Source organism: Dermochelys coriacea, chromosome 4 (genome assembly GCF_009764565.3).
Source record: "Dermochelys coriacea isolate rDerCor1 chromosome 4, rDerCor1.pri.v4, whole genome shotgun sequence".
Lineage (NCBI taxonomy): Eukaryota > Metazoa > Chordata > Testudines > Dermochelyidae > Dermochelys > Dermochelys coriacea.
In genome coordinates this window covers 143,979,428-143,996,652 of record NC_050071.1, presented here as the reverse complement: position 1 = coordinate 143,996,652, position 17,225 = coordinate 143,979,428, and the positions used below count along the sequence as shown (strand labels likewise).

At 46.6% G+C, this 17,225-nt stretch overlaps 1 protein-coding gene and 1 long non-coding RNA gene across 6 annotated transcripts in view; one reads left to right on the top strand and one right to left on the bottom strand.

Moving 5' to 3' along the window:
• Window positions 1-15,127, top strand: part of C4H20orf27 (chromosome 4 C20orf27 homolog) — a 172,707-nt gene extending 157,580 nt beyond the window's left edge. For 2 of the 5 annotated variants that reach the window (XM_038399985.2, XM_043512870.1), the window contains 2 exons: window positions 13,699-13,848; window positions 14,284-15,127. In XM_038399985.2, coding sequence (XP_038255913.1) covers window positions 13,699-13,799 — 101 coding nt within the window. In that variant the 3' untranslated portion in view covers window positions 13,800-13,848; window positions 14,284-15,127. Of the gene's footprint in view, window positions 1-2,883; window positions 3,017-13,698 lie in introns of all 5 variants that reach the window. The other 3 variants (XM_043512871.1, XM_043512869.1, XR_006280666.1) reach the window with 2 other exon arrangements.
• Window positions 7,194-12,993, bottom strand: LOC122459770. The gene is made up of 3 exons (XR_006280667.1): window positions 12,227-12,993; window positions 8,624-8,625; window positions 7,194-7,312 (listed from the first exon to the last, which is right to left on the bottom strand). It is a non-coding gene; the product is annotated as an uncharacterized LOC122459770 (long non-coding RNA).
• Window positions 15,128-17,225: the final 2,098 nt, after the last annotated feature.

Sequence of the window (17,225 nt, the reverse complement as noted above, 5' to 3'; positions counted from 1 at the left end):
CCCCCCCCATCATTGGTTTTTATCCACCCTGTCTAAATGTGGGGTGGGGATGGAATTAGCCAGTGTGTGCTGGGAGTTGGTGCCCCATGAGAGGCTGAGTTCATAGAATCATAGAATATCAGGGTTGGAAGGGACCCCAGAAGGTCATCTAGTCCAACCCCCTGCTCAAAGCAGGACCAAGTCCCAGTTAAATCATCCCAGCCAGGGCTTTGTCAAGCCTGACCTTAAAAACCTCTAAGGAAGGAGATTCTACCACCTCCCTAGGTAACGCATTCCAGTGTTTCACCACCCTCTTAGTGAAAAAGTTTTTCCTAATATCCAATCTAAACCTCCCCCATTGCAACTTGAGACCATTACTCCTCGTTCTGTCATCTGCTACCATTGAGAACAGTCTAGAGCCATCCTCTTTGAAACCCCCTTTCAGGTAGTTGAAAGCAGCTATCAAATCCCCCCTCATTCTTCTCTTCTGCAGACTAAACAATCCCAGCTCCCTCAGCCTCTCCTCATAAGTCATGTGCTCTAGACCCCTAATCATTTTTGTTGCCCTTCGCTGTACTCTTTCCAATTTATCCACATCCTTCCTGTAGTGTGGGGCCCAAAACTGGACACAGTACTCCAGATGAGGCCTCACCAGTGTCGAATAGAGGGGAACGATCACGTCCCTCGATCTGCTCGCTATGCCCCTACTTATACAACCCAAAATGCCATTGGCCTTCTTGGCAACAAGGGCACACTGCTGACTCATATCCAGCTTCTCGTCCACTGTCACCCCTAGGTCCTTTTCCGCAGAACTGCTGCCGAGCCATTCGGTCCCTAGTCTGTAGCGGTGCATTGGATTCTTCCATCCTAAGTGCAGGACCCTGCATTTATCCTTATTGAACCTCATTAGATTTCTTTTGGCCCAATCCTCCAATTTGTCTAGGTCCTTCTGTATCCTATCCCTCCCCTCCAGCGTATCTACCACTCCTCCCAGTTTAGTATCATCCGCAAATTTGCTGAGAGTGCAATCCACACCATCCTCCAGATCATTTATGAAGATATTGAACAAAACGGGCCCCAGGACCGACCCCTGGGGCACTCCACTTGACACCGGCTGCCAACTAGACATGGAGCCATTGATCACTACCAACCCAATCACTTCATCGATGAAGTGAGCTGTAGCTCACGAAAGCTTATGCTCTAATAAATTTGTTAGTCTCTAAGGTGCCACCGGTACTCCTTTTCTTTTTGCGAATACAGACTAACACGGCTGCTACTCTGAAACCTGAGATTACCAGCTATTACTTTCTGAGTAAGGGGTTTCCTGGTCCTGCTTGCAGACTAGGTGTTTCTGTGGGGAAGCCTGCATTCTGGGTCTTCAAGAGTCAATCTGCAAAGAGCCAGCCCAGAGCAAGGGGGTTAGTCATGTGTCTCTATTTTAGGGAGCAGCCTGATTTGTCTCTCTCTGATGTTGGTTCTTGCGTATGTTAAGGTGCTGGATTTTAAGAAATAAAGCAGTGTTACATTACAAGCTTCCAGGAAGAGTATTTTCCGTGTTTTATCTAACTTCTCTATGCATATGCCACGAACAGAACAGGATCCTTGCCAATCCCAGCCTGCTGCTTCCCACTGGTCTGCCAGCAATCCAAACCAACCAGCTGTTTTCATTCTCTCAGTTTAAACATGATGATTTTAGGCACCTTGGCATATGAAGGACGGACAACTCGCCTGTTCCTGCCAAGATCTGTTCTATGCATGTTCTTATGCTGCACCCATCACCATGGTCTCTGCCTGCCTGCCTGCCTGGCTCTTAGGGGGTCACAGTTTGACCACCTCCTATTTTAAGCCTTAAGCCTGTGAGTCCTAGGGCTTGTCTACACTACAGAATTAGGGTGACTTCAGTTGACCTACAATGAATGCAGTAATTAAATTAGCTGTTGGTGTCCACACTGCACTACTACTGCTGGTGGTGCACATCCTCACCAGGAGCACTTGCACTGACTGAAGTGGGGCATTATGGGGCACTGGCAGCCACGCAGGGCACACAGCTGGAACCTCTTCCCCACCCCCTGGGGCTGACAGCCCCAGCTGTGAGCCAGGTGGTGGGCTCAATTCCACAACAGGAAGCCGACCAGCAGTGAAATTGACATTCTTGTCAGTTTCATGGCTGCCCTTGTTTCATATTTTGTCTCTGGCTCTGGCTGTCAGCCCAGGTGGGGCTCACAGCTGGAGCTCCTGGGCTGACAGCTGGAGAGGATAATAGCAGCCATGAAACTGACAAGAATGTCATTTCCACTGCTGGTGGGCTCCCTGCTGTGAAACTCAGCCCAGAGATGGCATCACAGCTCGGGCTGTCTGCCCCAGGAGTTTGGGGGGAGCTCCCACTGAGAGCCCCACACCGCGCTGTCAGCTTGAGCCCTGCTGCCACCTCCCAGTGTAAGAGACTGGGGGCAGGGAGGGAAAAAAGCCAAGCCACCTCCCAGTGAGGGATTGAGGGTGTGGGAGGAGACCCTGGGCAGTGGCCAGGCTCAGTATCTCCTTCCCTCACCCCAGTCCCTCACTGGGAGGTGGCAGCAGGGCTGTGGGCTGTCCCTGGCAGCGGGGCTCCAGGCTGTGAGCCCCATGCAGGTCTGACAGCCAACAGGCAATGTAGGTAACACAGTGTCTACATCGATCTAAGCGCTATGCCTCTCGCGGAGGTGGAGCTACTAGCAGTTTAGTGGGCGAGTTACATCAGTGGGACCGACATTGTAGTGGAGGCACTTACATAGTTAGGTCCACGTAAGCTGCCTTATGTTGACCTAATTCTGTAGTGTGGACAGGCCCTAGATAGCAAAGCAGATAAGGAGAGGGTTTTATAGACTGGGGTTACAGGTGTGTCCCTTTTTATTGTACATTTAACAGGGGGAGATGCCTGGCTGCCTGAGTGATGTAGGGGGGTAGGAATTACCCCAGTTCAGACCAGTTCTCCACCAGTATTCTCTCTCCAAAGGTGGCAGGTCACACCTGTGCAGAGGAAGGTGCTGAACACCCCCTGGTGAGCAGTTAAGGAAGAAATTTCTTCCTAATCCCCATGGCTGTCTGTGTTTAATAGGAAAAAAAGTTTTGTTCTAGCTAACTTGCGGTAACAATATCCCCAAGAGAAGACGTGACCCATTGGACAGCGTTTGGCTTATGCCCCGAAGCAAGAGAATTTACATCCTCACTAATGTAACACTGGATGGTTACTTCCTTTGGGCCATCCATTATTCTGTGTCCTTCTCTATCATGTCCCCTCTTAACCATCTTCCCTCTAAGCTATACAATCGCATTGTAATCTCTCATCATAAGGGAATCTCTCCAGGTCTCTAATTGCTTTTTTGCCTGTCTCTGAATCCTCTTCTGCCCTTTGAGAGAGGGCAATGACAAATGCATGCAGTAACGCACTGACATGTGTAACCAGAGGTGCAGTCCTAAAATGCAGTGTCTCCCTGCGAGCCTGGCCCTCTAGGCCTCTGCGGTGGGTGGGGCACAGGGGATGGTGTGGAGCTGGAACGCCATTCTGACCATTGCTGCACCTCGATCAGCACCAAAGCTGGGCAAAACTTTTAGGACAAAACTTTTTTCCAGTGAAAAAATGCAGATTTGGTGACACTGAAAGGTTTTGTGAATTCACTTCAGTTTCGCCAAATTCATTTGGCGGAGGGTGTGTGTATGTGTGTTTAAATGACTTTTTATTGTTATAAACATTGAAAATGTTAAATTGGTTGAAATTGAAATGAAAATTTGTTCCACCTGAAACTCATTTTTTGGACTTTTAAAAATTACCAGTGAATTGAAACAGCCTCAAGAATGGAGCTTGTTTGTAACTCTGAACAAAACGTTATGGGTAGGGCCCTACCAAATTCAGTCCATTTTGGTCAATTTCACAGTCAGAGAATTTTAAAAATTGTAAATTTCACGATTTCAGATATTTCAATCTGAAATTTCACAGTGTTGTAACTGTAAGGGTCCTGACCCAGCGCTGAAGGCAGCAGAGCAGAAGTAAGGGAGGCACGGTACGGTATTGCCAACCTTACTTCTGCGTTGCTGCTGGTGGAGTGCTGCCTTCAGAGCTAGGCGCCTGGCTGGCAGTTGCCACTCTCTGGCCACCCAGCTCTGAAGACAGCGCAGAAATCAGGATGGCAACACTGCGACCCCACTACAATAAGATTGTGGCACCCCCCCAGGACCTTCTTTTGGGTCAAGACCCCCAATTTGAGAAACGCTGGTCTCCCCCGTGAAATCTGTATAGTATAGGATAAAAGCACACCCAAAAGACCAAATTTCACGGGGGAGACCAGATTTCACAGTCCATGACGTGTTTTTCACGGCTGTGAATTTGGTAGGGCCCTAGTTATGGTGGTTCTTTCAAAAGTTTACAACTGAATATTGACTTAATACAGCTTTGAAACTTTACTACGCAGAAGCAAAATGCTGCTTTTAACCATCTTAATTTAAATGAAACAAGCACAGAAACAGTTGCCTTGTCTTGTCAAATCTTTTTTTTTTTTTCAACTTTCCCTTTATTTTTGTAGAAGTTTGTTTAACACAGTACTGTGCTGTACAGTATTTGGGGTTTTTTTGTCTCTGCTGCTGCCTGATTGTGTACGTCAGGTTCCAAATGAGGGGTGTGGTTAATGGTCAGTTTGTGACTCGGAAGTTCACTGTAGTCATTATTTGCACAGCTGTAATCATTCAGCTGTCCACATTGACACTAAGGTCCTATCACTGAATTAATGCAGCTGATTTTAGCGCGTTCAGATTATTCCTTCCAGTGCACGTTGCCTTGCATTTATCAGCATTGCATTTGATCGTCCATTGCATTTCACCTGGCCTGGTTCAGTCCTTAGTTTTTTCTGCTCTGTTTCCTAAATAAGGCATGAAGTTTCAATGGTGCAAGTCATTAACCACCGGAACAATTTCCCAAGGGTCATGATGGATTCTTCATCACTTGCAATTTTTAAATCAGAATGGAATGCTTTTCTAAAAACTCTGCTCTAGGAATAATTTTGGGGCAGGTCTGACTAAATGATCACAATGGTCCCCTCAGGCTTGGAATCTGAGAGTCTAAATAATATTGTGTCATCAGTGATTTTTGCCATCTTGCTGCCCACCCCATTTTCCACATAACTAATAGATCCTTTAAGCAAAATCCTAAATAGTTGTAAGCTGAGTGAACCTTGATCCATCCTCTCTCATAAAGCAAGCAAGTTGTGAGCGTATGTGGGATTCTGTATAATTATTTTTTTGTTGGCTAATTGGAAATGTTTATTAGAATAGGGATTTAACAGTACTTCTCCTTATATCTCTCCTTCTGGTAAAGTAATTAGCTTTTTAATTGACTTCTTTGAATCATAGATGAGTTGGAATGGAAGGGACCTCACAAGGTCATCTTGTCCGGTCCCCTGCACCCAAGACAGGACTATGTAATAACTAGACCACCCCTGTTAAGTTTTTGTCCAACCTGCTCTTTAAAACTTCCAACGATGGAGATTCCACAACCTCCTGGACAATTTATTCTGGTGCTTAACCACTCTGACAGGAAGTTTTTCCTAATGTCCAACCTAAACCGCCCTTGCTGCAATTTAAGCCGATTGCTTCTTGTCCTATCTTCAGAGGTTAAGGAAAACAATTTTCCTTCCTCCTCCTCGTAACAACCTTTTATTTTTTATAGTTTTAGCACTTGAAAACTGTTATCATGTCCCCTCTCAGTCTTCTCCTCTCCAGACTAAACAAACCCATTTCTTTCAATCTTTCCTGTAGCGAGATGATGACTCTCCGGCACAGTGCCTCCTGCTGGTCGTCTTGGGAATTAGCTCAACTTCAGCTCCGGAGCGCCCTCTGCTGGCCAGTGCCTCATCTGCCTCAAGCCCCGTGTCCCTCCCATACCCTGGTGCCCCTTTACCTCGGGGTTCTGCCCCAGCAGTACCCCCACACTCTGGGTTTCCCCTCCAAGGGGAACCCCCAGCCCTCTAAACCCACCTTGCCTCAGCGGCTACTGCCAGTCATCGCCTAGCCCCTCTCACTGGGACAAACTGCCGTCTGTAATGGCCACTCATCACTGGCCGGGGGTTGGACCTGCTGCCTTTGCCTATTCCCAGGCTGCCCCTCTGCAGCCCCAGTACCTCGGGAGGCCTTCAGCAAGGCCTCAGGCTGGAGCTCCCCAGCTCCCTTCGCCCTTCCCCAGCACGGCTCTGCTTCAGGTACCTCCCAGGCAGCCAGGCCCTTCCCACTCCAGGGCTAGCAGAGACTCCTTCAGCTCCTGGCCCCCAGCCCTCTTATCAGGGCCAGCCAGGCCCTGATTGGTGAAGCAGCCACAGCTGTGGCCATCTTAATCAGCCTAGCTTGGGTGCTTTTAACCCCTGTTCTCCAGGAGTGGGGCAGCCACCCCACTACATTCTCTCATAGATCATCTTTAGAATCTTTAAGATTCTACTTGATAAGTTTATGGAGGAGATGGTATGATGGGATAATGGGATTTGGTAAGTAATTGATCTTTAAATATTCAGGGTAAATAGGCCAAATCCCCTGAGATGGGATATTAGATGGATGGGATCTGAGTTACTATAGAAAATTCTTTCCTGGGTATCTGGCTGGTGAATCTTGTCCATATGCTCAGGGTTTAGCTGATCGCCATATTTGGGGTCGGGAAGGAATTTTCCTCCAGGGCAGATTGGAGAGGCCCTGGAGGTTTTTCGCCTTTCTCTGTAGCATGGGGCATGGTTGACTTGAGGGACGCTTCTCTGCTCCTGGAAGTCTTTGAACCATGATTTAAGGACTTCAATAGCTCAGACATGGGTGAGGTTTTTCATAGGAGTGGGTGGGTGAGATTCTGTGGCCTGCGCTGTGCAGGAGGTCGGACTAGATGATCAGAATGGTCCCTTCTGACCTTAGTATCTATGAATCTATGTTTTGCTCTTCTCTGGACTTTCTCCAGTTTGTCCACATCTTTCCTAAAATGTGGTGCCCAGAACGGGACACAATAGTCCAGCTGAGGCCTAATCAGCGTGGAGTAGAAATGGATAATACCCTGTGGATCAACAGTAATTTCTCTACTGTTAAGTTCCTATGTCTCAGAATTCAGAAGAATTGTTCAGATTTAATGATCAAAGATGATCTCTCCCCTATTTCACACACAACTCTCTTTATCCACCTCTACTTCTATATACATTATTACTCATTTAACCCTCACTCATCACTGGTGTTCTTTGACAGTGAAATTACATTCAGTGTAATTAATTGATCAGAAAGCCATGCAGACTTTGCAATTGTGGTATCTTTCCATTTTTTTTCTTGACCTGGAAAGTGACAGCTTTCCAGACAGCTGCAGCGGCACAGGAGCTAGCAAACAGAGCTCTAAACAGGGGAGTTTGAGTGGGAGTTTGAAAAGGGAGTTTGTATTGTGCTTGTTTGGGGTTTGCTTTTGCTGGGGGGGTGGTGTTTTGGTGTGGTTTGTGTTTTCCAGATTAACAGGATTTAGGTGGGAAGGCGATGACAGATACAGAGGCAGCTGTGGGAGTGACTCCTGTAGTGGAAGACACATTGAGGATGACTGGATGTGGAAGCTGTGGTATGTACATGATCCTGGAGGGGGGAACCGGTAAGAGTTTTTTCTGCATGAAATGCCGTCTGATAGAGCTGATGGAGGAAAAGATCCGAGGTTTGGAGATGCAGGTGGAAAGTCTGGTTGAGTTTAGGAAGGGGTTTGAGCAGATGATGGAGCAAAGATATGAGGTATCTGAAGGGAAAAGCTCAGACTCACGGATGGAAGCAGGGCTGGGGAATTTTGAGGGGAGACTGGGTGAGGAAAGTGGTCAGTGGAAGCATGTAACTAAAAGAACCAGGCAGAGGAAAAGACGGGCTAGTGAAGGAGAAATAGAGCTTAGGAACAGGTTTGCAGAGTTGGAAAATGAAGAAGGGGCTCAGCAGGTACTTGTTGAAGGTGGAAGGGTAAGGAAGAAGAGAAGAGAGGCTAGTCCTATAGGAAAAGCGGAAGAGTCAAGGGAGACTACACCAAATATGAGCCCCAGGAGGATACAGGATGGGTTGAAGAGGATTATAAGGGAAAATAGGAATGGAAAGAACTTGCAGCCAGAGGGAACAGGGGAGAGACTGGAGAATAGCACCGTCACCAGGAAAAGGCAGGTCTATGTGATCGGGGACTCTTTATTGAGAAGAATAGACAGGCCTGTAACTAGAGCTGATCCAGAGAATAGAAGGGTGTGCTGTCTTCCAGGTGCTAAGATACGGGATGTAGACCTGAGGTTGAAAAGGATCCTAAAGGGAGCGGGAAAGAATCCCCTAATTATCCTTCATGTGGGAACAAATGATACGGCTAGATTCTCGCTGGAAAGTATTAAGGGAGACTATGCTAGGCTGGGGAAGACGCTTAAGGAAATTGAGGCTCAGGTGATCTTTAGCGAGATCCTTCCTGTTCCTAGAGAAGGGCAACAAAGGTGTGACAAGATTATGACTGTCAACAGATGGCTTAGGCAGTGGTGCTATAAGGAGGGCTTTGGGATGTATGGCCACTGGGAGGCATTCACGGACAGAGGACAGTTCTCTCGGGATGGACTTCATCTGAGTAGGGAAGGAAATAGACTTCTAGGATCAAGGCTGGCACAACTGATAAAGAGAGCTTTAAACTAGGAATTAGGGGGAGATGGTTGGGAGATGTCCAGGTAATCTCCACGCCAGATGTTAGCATTGAGAGGGAAGAAGACGATTAGAAAGGATACAGCCGTGGGTAGGAGAATGTATATAAGGAGCGAGGGCGGTGTGGATACTAGTCTAATAGGTTATACTGACTGTAGAATGACTGTGCCTAATAGGGTACAAAATGTGAGCGAGGCCAAACAGCAAAAATTAAGATGTTTATACACCAATGCGAGGAGCCTAGGTAACAAAATGGAGGAACTAGAGCTACTGGTGCAGGAAGTGAAACTAGATATTATAGGGTTCAGAGTAGCAGCCGTGTTAGTCTGTATTCGCAAAAAGAAAAGGAGTACTTGTGGCACCTTAAAGACTAACAAATTTATTAGAGCATAAGCTTTCGTGAGCTACAGCTCACTTCATCGGATGCATTTGAGCTGTAGCTCACGAAAGCTTATGCTCTAATAAATTTGTTAGTCTTTAAGGTGCCACAAGTACTCCTTTTCTTTTTAGATATTATAGGGATAACAGAAACATGGTAGAATAGTAGTCATGACTGGACTACAGGTATTGAAGGGTATGTGCTGTTTAGGAAAGACAGAAACAAAGGTAAAGGGGGTGGAGTAGCATTGTATATCAATGATGAGGTAGAATGTAAAGAAATAAGAAGCGATGCAATGGATAAGACAGAGTCCGTCTGGGCAAAAATTACATTGGGGAAGATAACTAGTAAAGCCTCTCCTACAATAGTGCTTGGGGTGTGCTATAGACCTCCGGGATCTAATTTGGATATGGATAGAGCCCTTTTTAATGTCTTTAATGAAGTAAATACTAATGGAAACTGTGTGATCATGGGAGACTTTAACTTCCCAGATATAGACTGGAGGACCAGTGCTAGTAATAATAATAGGGCTCAGATTTTCCTAGATGCGATAGCTGATGGATTCCTTCATCAAGTAGTTGCTGAACCGACTTGAGGGGATGCCATTTTAGATTTAATTTTGGTGAGCAGCGAGGACCTCATAGAAGAAATGGTTGTAGGGGACAATCTTGGCTCAAGTGATCATGAGCTAATTCAGTTCAAACTAAATGGAAGGATTAACAAAAATAAATCTGCAACTAGAGTTTTTGATTTCAAAAGGGCTGACTTTCAAAAATTAAGGAAATTAGTTAGGGAAGTGGATTGGACTGAAGAACTTATGGATCTAAAGGTAGAGGAGGCCTGGGATTACTTTAAATCAAAGCTGCAGAAGCTATCGGAAGCCTGTATCCCAAGAAAGGGGAAAAAATTCATAGGAAGGAGTTGTAGACCAAGCTGGATGAGCAAGCATCTTAGAGAGGTGATTAAGAAGAAGCAGAAAGCATACAGGGAGTAGAAGATGGGAGGGATCAGCAAGGAAAGCTACCTAATTGAGGTCAGAACATGTAGGGATAAAGTGAGACAGGCTAAAAGTCGAGTAGAGTTGGACCTTGCAAAGGGAATTAAAACCAATAGTAAAAGGTTCTATAGCCATATAATAAGAAGAAAACTAAGAAAGAAGAAGTGGGGCCGCTTAACACTGAGGATGGAGCGGAGGTTAAAGATAATCTAGGCATGGCCCAATATCTAAACAAATACTTTGCCTCAGTCTTTAATAAGGCTAAAGAGGATCTTAGGGATAATGGTAGCATGACAAATGGGAATGAGGATATGGAGGTAGATATTACCATATCTGAGGTAGAAGCGAAACTCAAACAGCTTAATGGGACTAAATCGGGGGGCCCAGATAATCTTCATCCAAGAATATTAAAGGAATTGGCACCTGAAATTACAAGCCCATTAGCAAAAATTTTTAATGAATCTGTAAACTCAGGAGTAGTACCGAATGATTGGAGAATTGCTAATATAGTTCCTATTTTTAAGAAAGGAAAAAAAAGTGATCCGGGTAACTACAGGCCAGTTAGTTTGACATCTGTATTATGCAAGGTCCTGGAAAAAATTTTGAAGGAGAAATTAATTGAAGTCAATGGTAAATGGGACAAAATACAACATGGTTTTACATGGAAATGCAGTGGATCTAATTTACCTAGATTTCAGTAAGGTATTTGATACCATGCCACATGGGGAATTATTAGTTAAATTGGAGAAGATGGGGATCAATATGAACATCAAAAGGTGGATAAGGAATTGGTTAAAGGGGAGACTGCAACGAGTCCTACTGAAAGGCGAACTGTCAGGTTGGAGGGAGGTTATCGGTGGAGTTCCTCAGGGATCGGTTTGGGGACCAATCTTATTTAATCTTTTTATTACTGACCTTGGCACAAAAAGTGGGAGTGTGCTAATAAAGTTTGCAGATGATACAAAGCTGGGAGGTATTGCCAATTCGAAGAAGGATCGGGACATTATACAGGAGGATCTGGATGACCTTGTAAACTGAAGTAGTAGTAATAGGATGAAATTTAATAGTGAGAAGTGTAAGGTTATGCATTTAGGGATTAATAACAAGAATTTTAGTTATAAGTTGGGGACGCATCAATTAGAAGTAACGGAAGAGGAGAAGGACCTTGGAGTATTGGTTGATCATAGGATGACTATGAGCTGCCAATGTGATATGGCTGTGAAAAAAGCTAATGCGGTTTTGGGATGCATCAGGAGAGGCATTTCCAGTAGGGATAAGGAGGTTTTAGTACCGTTATACAAGGCACTGGTGAGACCTCACCTAGAATACTGTGTGCAGTTCTGGTCTCCCATGTTTAAAAAGGATGAATTCAAGCTGGAGCAGGTACAGAGAAGGGCTACTAGGATGATCCGAGGAATGGAAAACTTGTCTTATGAAAGGAGACTTAAGGAGCTGGGCTTGTTTAGCCTAACTAAAGAAGGTTGAGGGGAGATATGATTGCTCTCTATAAATATATCAGAGGGATAAATACAGGAGAGGGAGAGGAATTATTTCAGCTCAGCACCAACGTGGACACAAGAACAAATGGGTATAAACTGGCCACCAGGAAGTTTAGACTTGAAATCAGACGAAGGTTTTTAACCATCGGAGGAGTGAAGTTTTGGAATAGCCTTCCCAGGGAAGCAATGGGGGCAAAAGATCTATCTGGTTTTAAGATTCTACTTGATAAGTTTATGGAGGAGATGGTATGATGGGATAATGTGATTTTGGTAAGTAATTGATCTTTAAATATTCAGGGTAAATAGGACTAATCCCCTGAGATGGGATATTAGATGGATGGGATCTGAGTTACCCAGGAAAGAATTTTCTGTAGTATCTGGCTGGTGAATCTTGCCCATATGCTCAGGGTTTAGCTGATTGCCATATTTGGGGTCGGGAAGGAATTTTCCTCCAGGGCAGATTGGAGAGGCCCTGGAGGTTTTTCGCCTTCCTCTGTAGCATGGGGCATGGTTGACTTGAGGGAGGCTTCTCTGCTACTTGAAGTCTTTAAACCATGATTTAAGGACTTCAATAGCTCAGACATGGGTGAGGTTTTTCATAGGAGTGGGTGGGTGAGATTCTGTGGCCTGCACTGTGCAGGAGGTCAGACTAGATGATCAGAATGGTCCCTTCTGACCTTAGTATCTGTGACAGACAGCTTGCAATTTAATATTAATTTGCAATGAGGGAAGTGAGAGGATGTGATCTTTGTCAGTTTTGTTAACTGGAAATTTTAATAGGGAAAAATGTGCATGGAAGACGAGAATCTTCTAAAATATTCCCTGTCCCTGAACTTGTGACACAGCAGAATTTGTTATTTGTACCCTTTTGCTGTATGGTACAAGGAAGGTCTGGGAACGTGTGTTGTGATTATTTTATATGTAAGGTTTGACATTCCTGGTATTTCTAACCATCCTTATGGATGGAGAAATCTTGGGATGATTCAGATGTGAAGTAGGAGCATATGCCACAATCTTCACTGGAGATCTTGCCACCCACCTTTGCTCTTATTCAGGCAGGGACAAAGGCATGTGCCTACCTCTAAGCGTGTGAGTAAGCCTCATTGACTTCAGTGGAACTATGCACAGGCTTAAAGTTATAACCCATGCTGACGGGCCATCCTGAATCCCCAGGGCCGGATTGCATTAAACAGGTGTTAGTAAAAACTGTTTGAAACAGTCTCAATAAAAACCATACTCTCCCCATGAATCAGGTTTCACTTGCTCAGTTTCGCAGGTGCCAGTGTAATGCCAACAAAGCTGGTGGCGGCGGGTGGGGTCAAACTTGGGAGATCTGAAGCTTTGTGTGTGAACCTGTACTGCATGAGCTAAAAGACAGGTGGCTCTTAGCCACTGCTGTAGCAAACTCATCAATCTCTAGCTCAGGGGTAGGCAACCTATGGCACGCGTGCCAGCGGCGGCACACGAGCTGATTTTCAGTGGCACTCACACTGCCCGGGTCCTGGCCACCGGTCCGGGGGGCTCTGCATTTTAATTTAGTTTTAAATGAAGCTTCTTAAACATTTTAAAAACCTTATTTACATACAACAATCGTTCAGACTTAAAGGCTTAGAGAAAGAGACCTTCTAGAAAAATGTTAAAATGTGTGACTGGCACGCGAAACCTTAAATTAGAGTGAATAAACGAAGACTCTAGCTCTAGCTGATCTAGCGGCCACTCGGGTGCGACAGAGCCCCACACCAAGCAGCCCGGAGTTACACCAGCATGGAGGATGCTGGACTTAGAAGACAGGACACCTGGGTTCTCTTCCCTCCTGTGTGACTATGGGCGAGTCTCTCCTTCCCCTCCCACGTTTTGTCTCTTTAAACTGTAAGAATTTTGGGGCAGGGACTGTCTCTTGCTAGGTAAAGTGCACAGCACCCAGGGGCCCAACTTCTAGGCCCTATTGATTTACAAATAATAAGAAACTCCTTGTCCAGAAAGCGACAGAAAGATGCTTGCGAACGATACCAGCTGTGGTCTCACTGGCAGGATCGATATCCCTCCCTCCTGGGAAGAGAGGGTATTGCCACGATCCATGCCTAAGCTAGTGTAGCCGGGTATCAGTGAGCAGCCGGTGATCTCCGTCCCTGTATTGCTGTGTGAGCAGAGTCCATTCTGTCTTGCAGATCGCCACCACGGCACACCCATGCTGCTGGAGGGGGTCCGGTGCATCGGGGCGGAGCTGGAATACGATTCGGAGCAGAGCGAGTGGCACGGGTTCGACTAGCCGCTGCGGACTGCAGTCTCCTTTTAGGTTTTAAATTTAAGCTTGAAATGTAAGAAAAACAAATAGTTCACTGGCTGCAGGATTCTGAACGCTCTAGTTTTGTGGTCACCAATGGAGCTTGTCTTGTGAGGTTTGGGTGCTGTGCTTTCCCCCCCTTCCCCTAATATCAAACCAAACCGTAGGCCACTAGTTGTAAAGGGTTTGGTGAAGAGCAGGTGGCGGTTTAATGACTCCGGCTCAGAGCTGAGAGCATAGCCAGGGCCGTCACGGATTGGGTCAGGGTTCTCGTCATCTTTTCAGCCTTAAAACTAAACTCTGTGGGTGTGGGTGTGTGGGTGGGTGCGCGCGCGTGCGCACAGGGCTGTACATGCTGGCATACAAGTGCATGCCCGACCTCCTGAGCAAGTGTCACCTACTGGGCATCTCTCCTATCAGAACATTATTTCTTATCCTTAAATGTTGGTTATTTTTTCCTTCTCTTTAGTGATCTCATCGTCGCACGTGGTGTTGTCCAAAGTTTCTACAGCTGCCATTTAAAAACTGAACAGCTGCTGTTTTCTTCAGCCTCCAGTGTTGGGGTTGGTAAATACACCGGGTGGGGTGCTGTAGCTTCATATGCTTTGGCTGCTTAGTTTGTGTTTACTCTCAGGAGTATTTCCAAAAACCAGGCATTTGCTGCCTTCCTGAGATTCAGGAGCAATCTCTTGTCGCAAGCCATACGGTGTCTTTTTCTCTCTCTCTGCTGCTGCTGCAATTTTACTTTATTTTTCATGATCTTTCATGATGCATGTTTAAACGCTGCGGGCTGGATTCTGATCCCAGTTGCAAATCTGGAATTAACTCCACTTTCCCCCAGTGGGTGACTCCAGATTGATTCAATTGGCTTTTGGGGAGTTAACTCCAAGTTTACACCATTGCTGACTGAGAGCAGAATCTGTCTCGTAAGGGTGCATTCTGCCTTCAGCTGTGCAGATTTAACTCGCTCGAAAAGCAATAGGGGTTGTGTGCATGTATCTGAAGGCAGAATTTTCCCTTTAGGTTGGGTCATTTGAAGGCATTTAGGAGAGCTGGGGCTCAGTTCCAGTGGGAGTTGGGTGCTTCACCCTCATAGACACCTTTGAAAATCCCAGTCTGAATTTTCATTTCTTAAACTTTGTCTGGTGATTTTTGTTTTTTAAGACACATGGTACAAGGACCAGAAACAGTGGTTCAGTTTTGAAAGCAACAGAAGGATTTATGTGCCTCTCTCTATATATGTGTACGTGTGGGTTTTTTAAGTACAAAAAAATATCTATAAAGGAAAATAATAAACTTCAGTTGAAACAAAACAGAACTTGGTTTGTTTGGATTAAAACTCTCTCCAGCGTTTGTTTGTCTTGGCGTTAATTCGTGTTTGCACAGTGCTGGGCCTGCTTTCACTAACAGGCTATAGATTTTTTCTCTCTGTTGTATACTGGGAAAAGCCAATTTTAAAATAATCATTTTTTGTAACGTCTTGAAAATCTTTCTGTTCAAAGTTCGACTTCCTTGGGAAAGCTGCAGCAGGCACTTCTGCAGAGCAGCCTCCGGAGCTTCCCTTTGACTTCCTGGAGGTATGGATTATTAGTTAATGTTTGGCTAACCACGGCGCCTTGGAGCCCCAGCCATGGACCCGGATCTCACTGTGCCAGACGCAGAACAAAAAGGCAGTCCCTGCCCTAAAGAACTCACAATCTAAGTCAGGGGTGGGCAAACTATGGCCCGCGGGCCAGATCTGGCCCATCAGGGCTTTGGATCTGGCCCGCATGATTGCCAGCCCCGTGCTGCTCCCAGAAGCAGCCGGCACCATGTCCCTGTGGCCCCTGGGGGAGAGGGGGAGCAGAGGGCTCCGCATGCTGCCCTCACCTGCAGGCACCGCCCCTCCTGCAATTCCCATTGGCTGGGAATGGAGAATCGCAGCCAATGGGAGCTTCGGGGGAGATACCTACAGGCAAGGGCAGCTCACAGAGCCCTCTGCCCCCCTCCCTTCCCCAGGGGCCGCAGGGACATGGTGCCGGCCGCTTCTGGGAGTGGCACTGGGCCAGGGCAGGCAGGGAGCCTGCCTTAGCCCTGTTGCATGCCGCTGTCACTCCGGAGCTGCTCAAGGTAAGCGACACCAGGCTGGAGCCCGCACCCCGAATTCCTGCCCTGAGCCCCCTTCTGCACCCTACACCCCTTCTACAGCCCAACCCTTTTCCCTGAGCCCCTTCCTACACCCTGCACTCTCTCCCACACCCCAACCCCCTGCCCCTACATTCATGGCCCTGCATGCAATTTCCCCACACAGATGTGGTCCTCGGGCCAAAAAGTTTGCCCACCCATGGTCTAAGTATAAGACAAGAGAAAGCTGGTGGAGCCAGACAGAATGTGAGCACAAGGTCGGCAGGCCAGACAGTGGTTGTGCAACACACCAGCTATGTCGTGTGTTAAGGTTATTGTGGGCATCACAGTAAATGAGTGTTAAAGAGGGATTTGATGGGGTGGAGACACTTGTGTTCCCCTTTTCAGAGATGCCATTCACTTCAGATTCATTCAGAGAGTGAGTTACTTGAGGGATAGTGGCCAACTGCTCAGAGTCCAATACCACAGGGATGGGCTTGCTATGAGGATGCAATTTGACACATAGTGTTGGAGAGGAGTGAACAGAACCTCATGGCTACATCCTTGTCACAGCAAACCCTTCTGTACGGCACCCTCTCTGACCAGCACCACCCCGGCCCAAACAACCTCAGTGATCCGAAACTTGGATGAGCAATGTGTGGTGGGTGAGGACTTTTAAGATTCTTTGTCATCTCCAAGTGAAAGCACTAGGACCGGACCCTTTCATGCTGACCTTGTGGAGTAGGACCTCACCTGGTGGGAACACGGGCCTGGAGAATGTGAAGAGCAGGGATTCCGTCACAACCGTGGGGAAGAATCTCGGGGGCCAGGTTAACAGCTTATTCTTATATAAGGTGGGTCGGTTGTTAAAACCTGAAATGTGCTCGCAATGGGCTTCTAACACTGCCACTCCGGGCTGTGACAGTTTGCATAGGAAACCTGAGTTCAGAAGTACGGCGCAGCGCAAAAGGAGCATCCTTCATCTTAGTCACGGCCACAGTGGGGTTGGGTAGTTCAATGAAAGGGGGCAGGGCTTCAGATGTGTCACATCCCACCTGATCCTGTCTCTGGGCTGCAGAAATACTTGTCTGCTTCCTCCACTTTATGGCCAACTGCCATGGCTGCTGAATGAACACATCTCCAGTGCTGGTCTAGACACATGCCGAGGATCAAGCTATGCTTGTGGGGTGTGTTTGTTACACAGTCTGTCTGGACTTGTGTGCAACATGCCATAAAGCTTTTCCATTTAACGTTATCCAGCCTGCTTGCCTTCCTGGAAGGGGGTTTTGAGACATTGGCTTAGCAAGG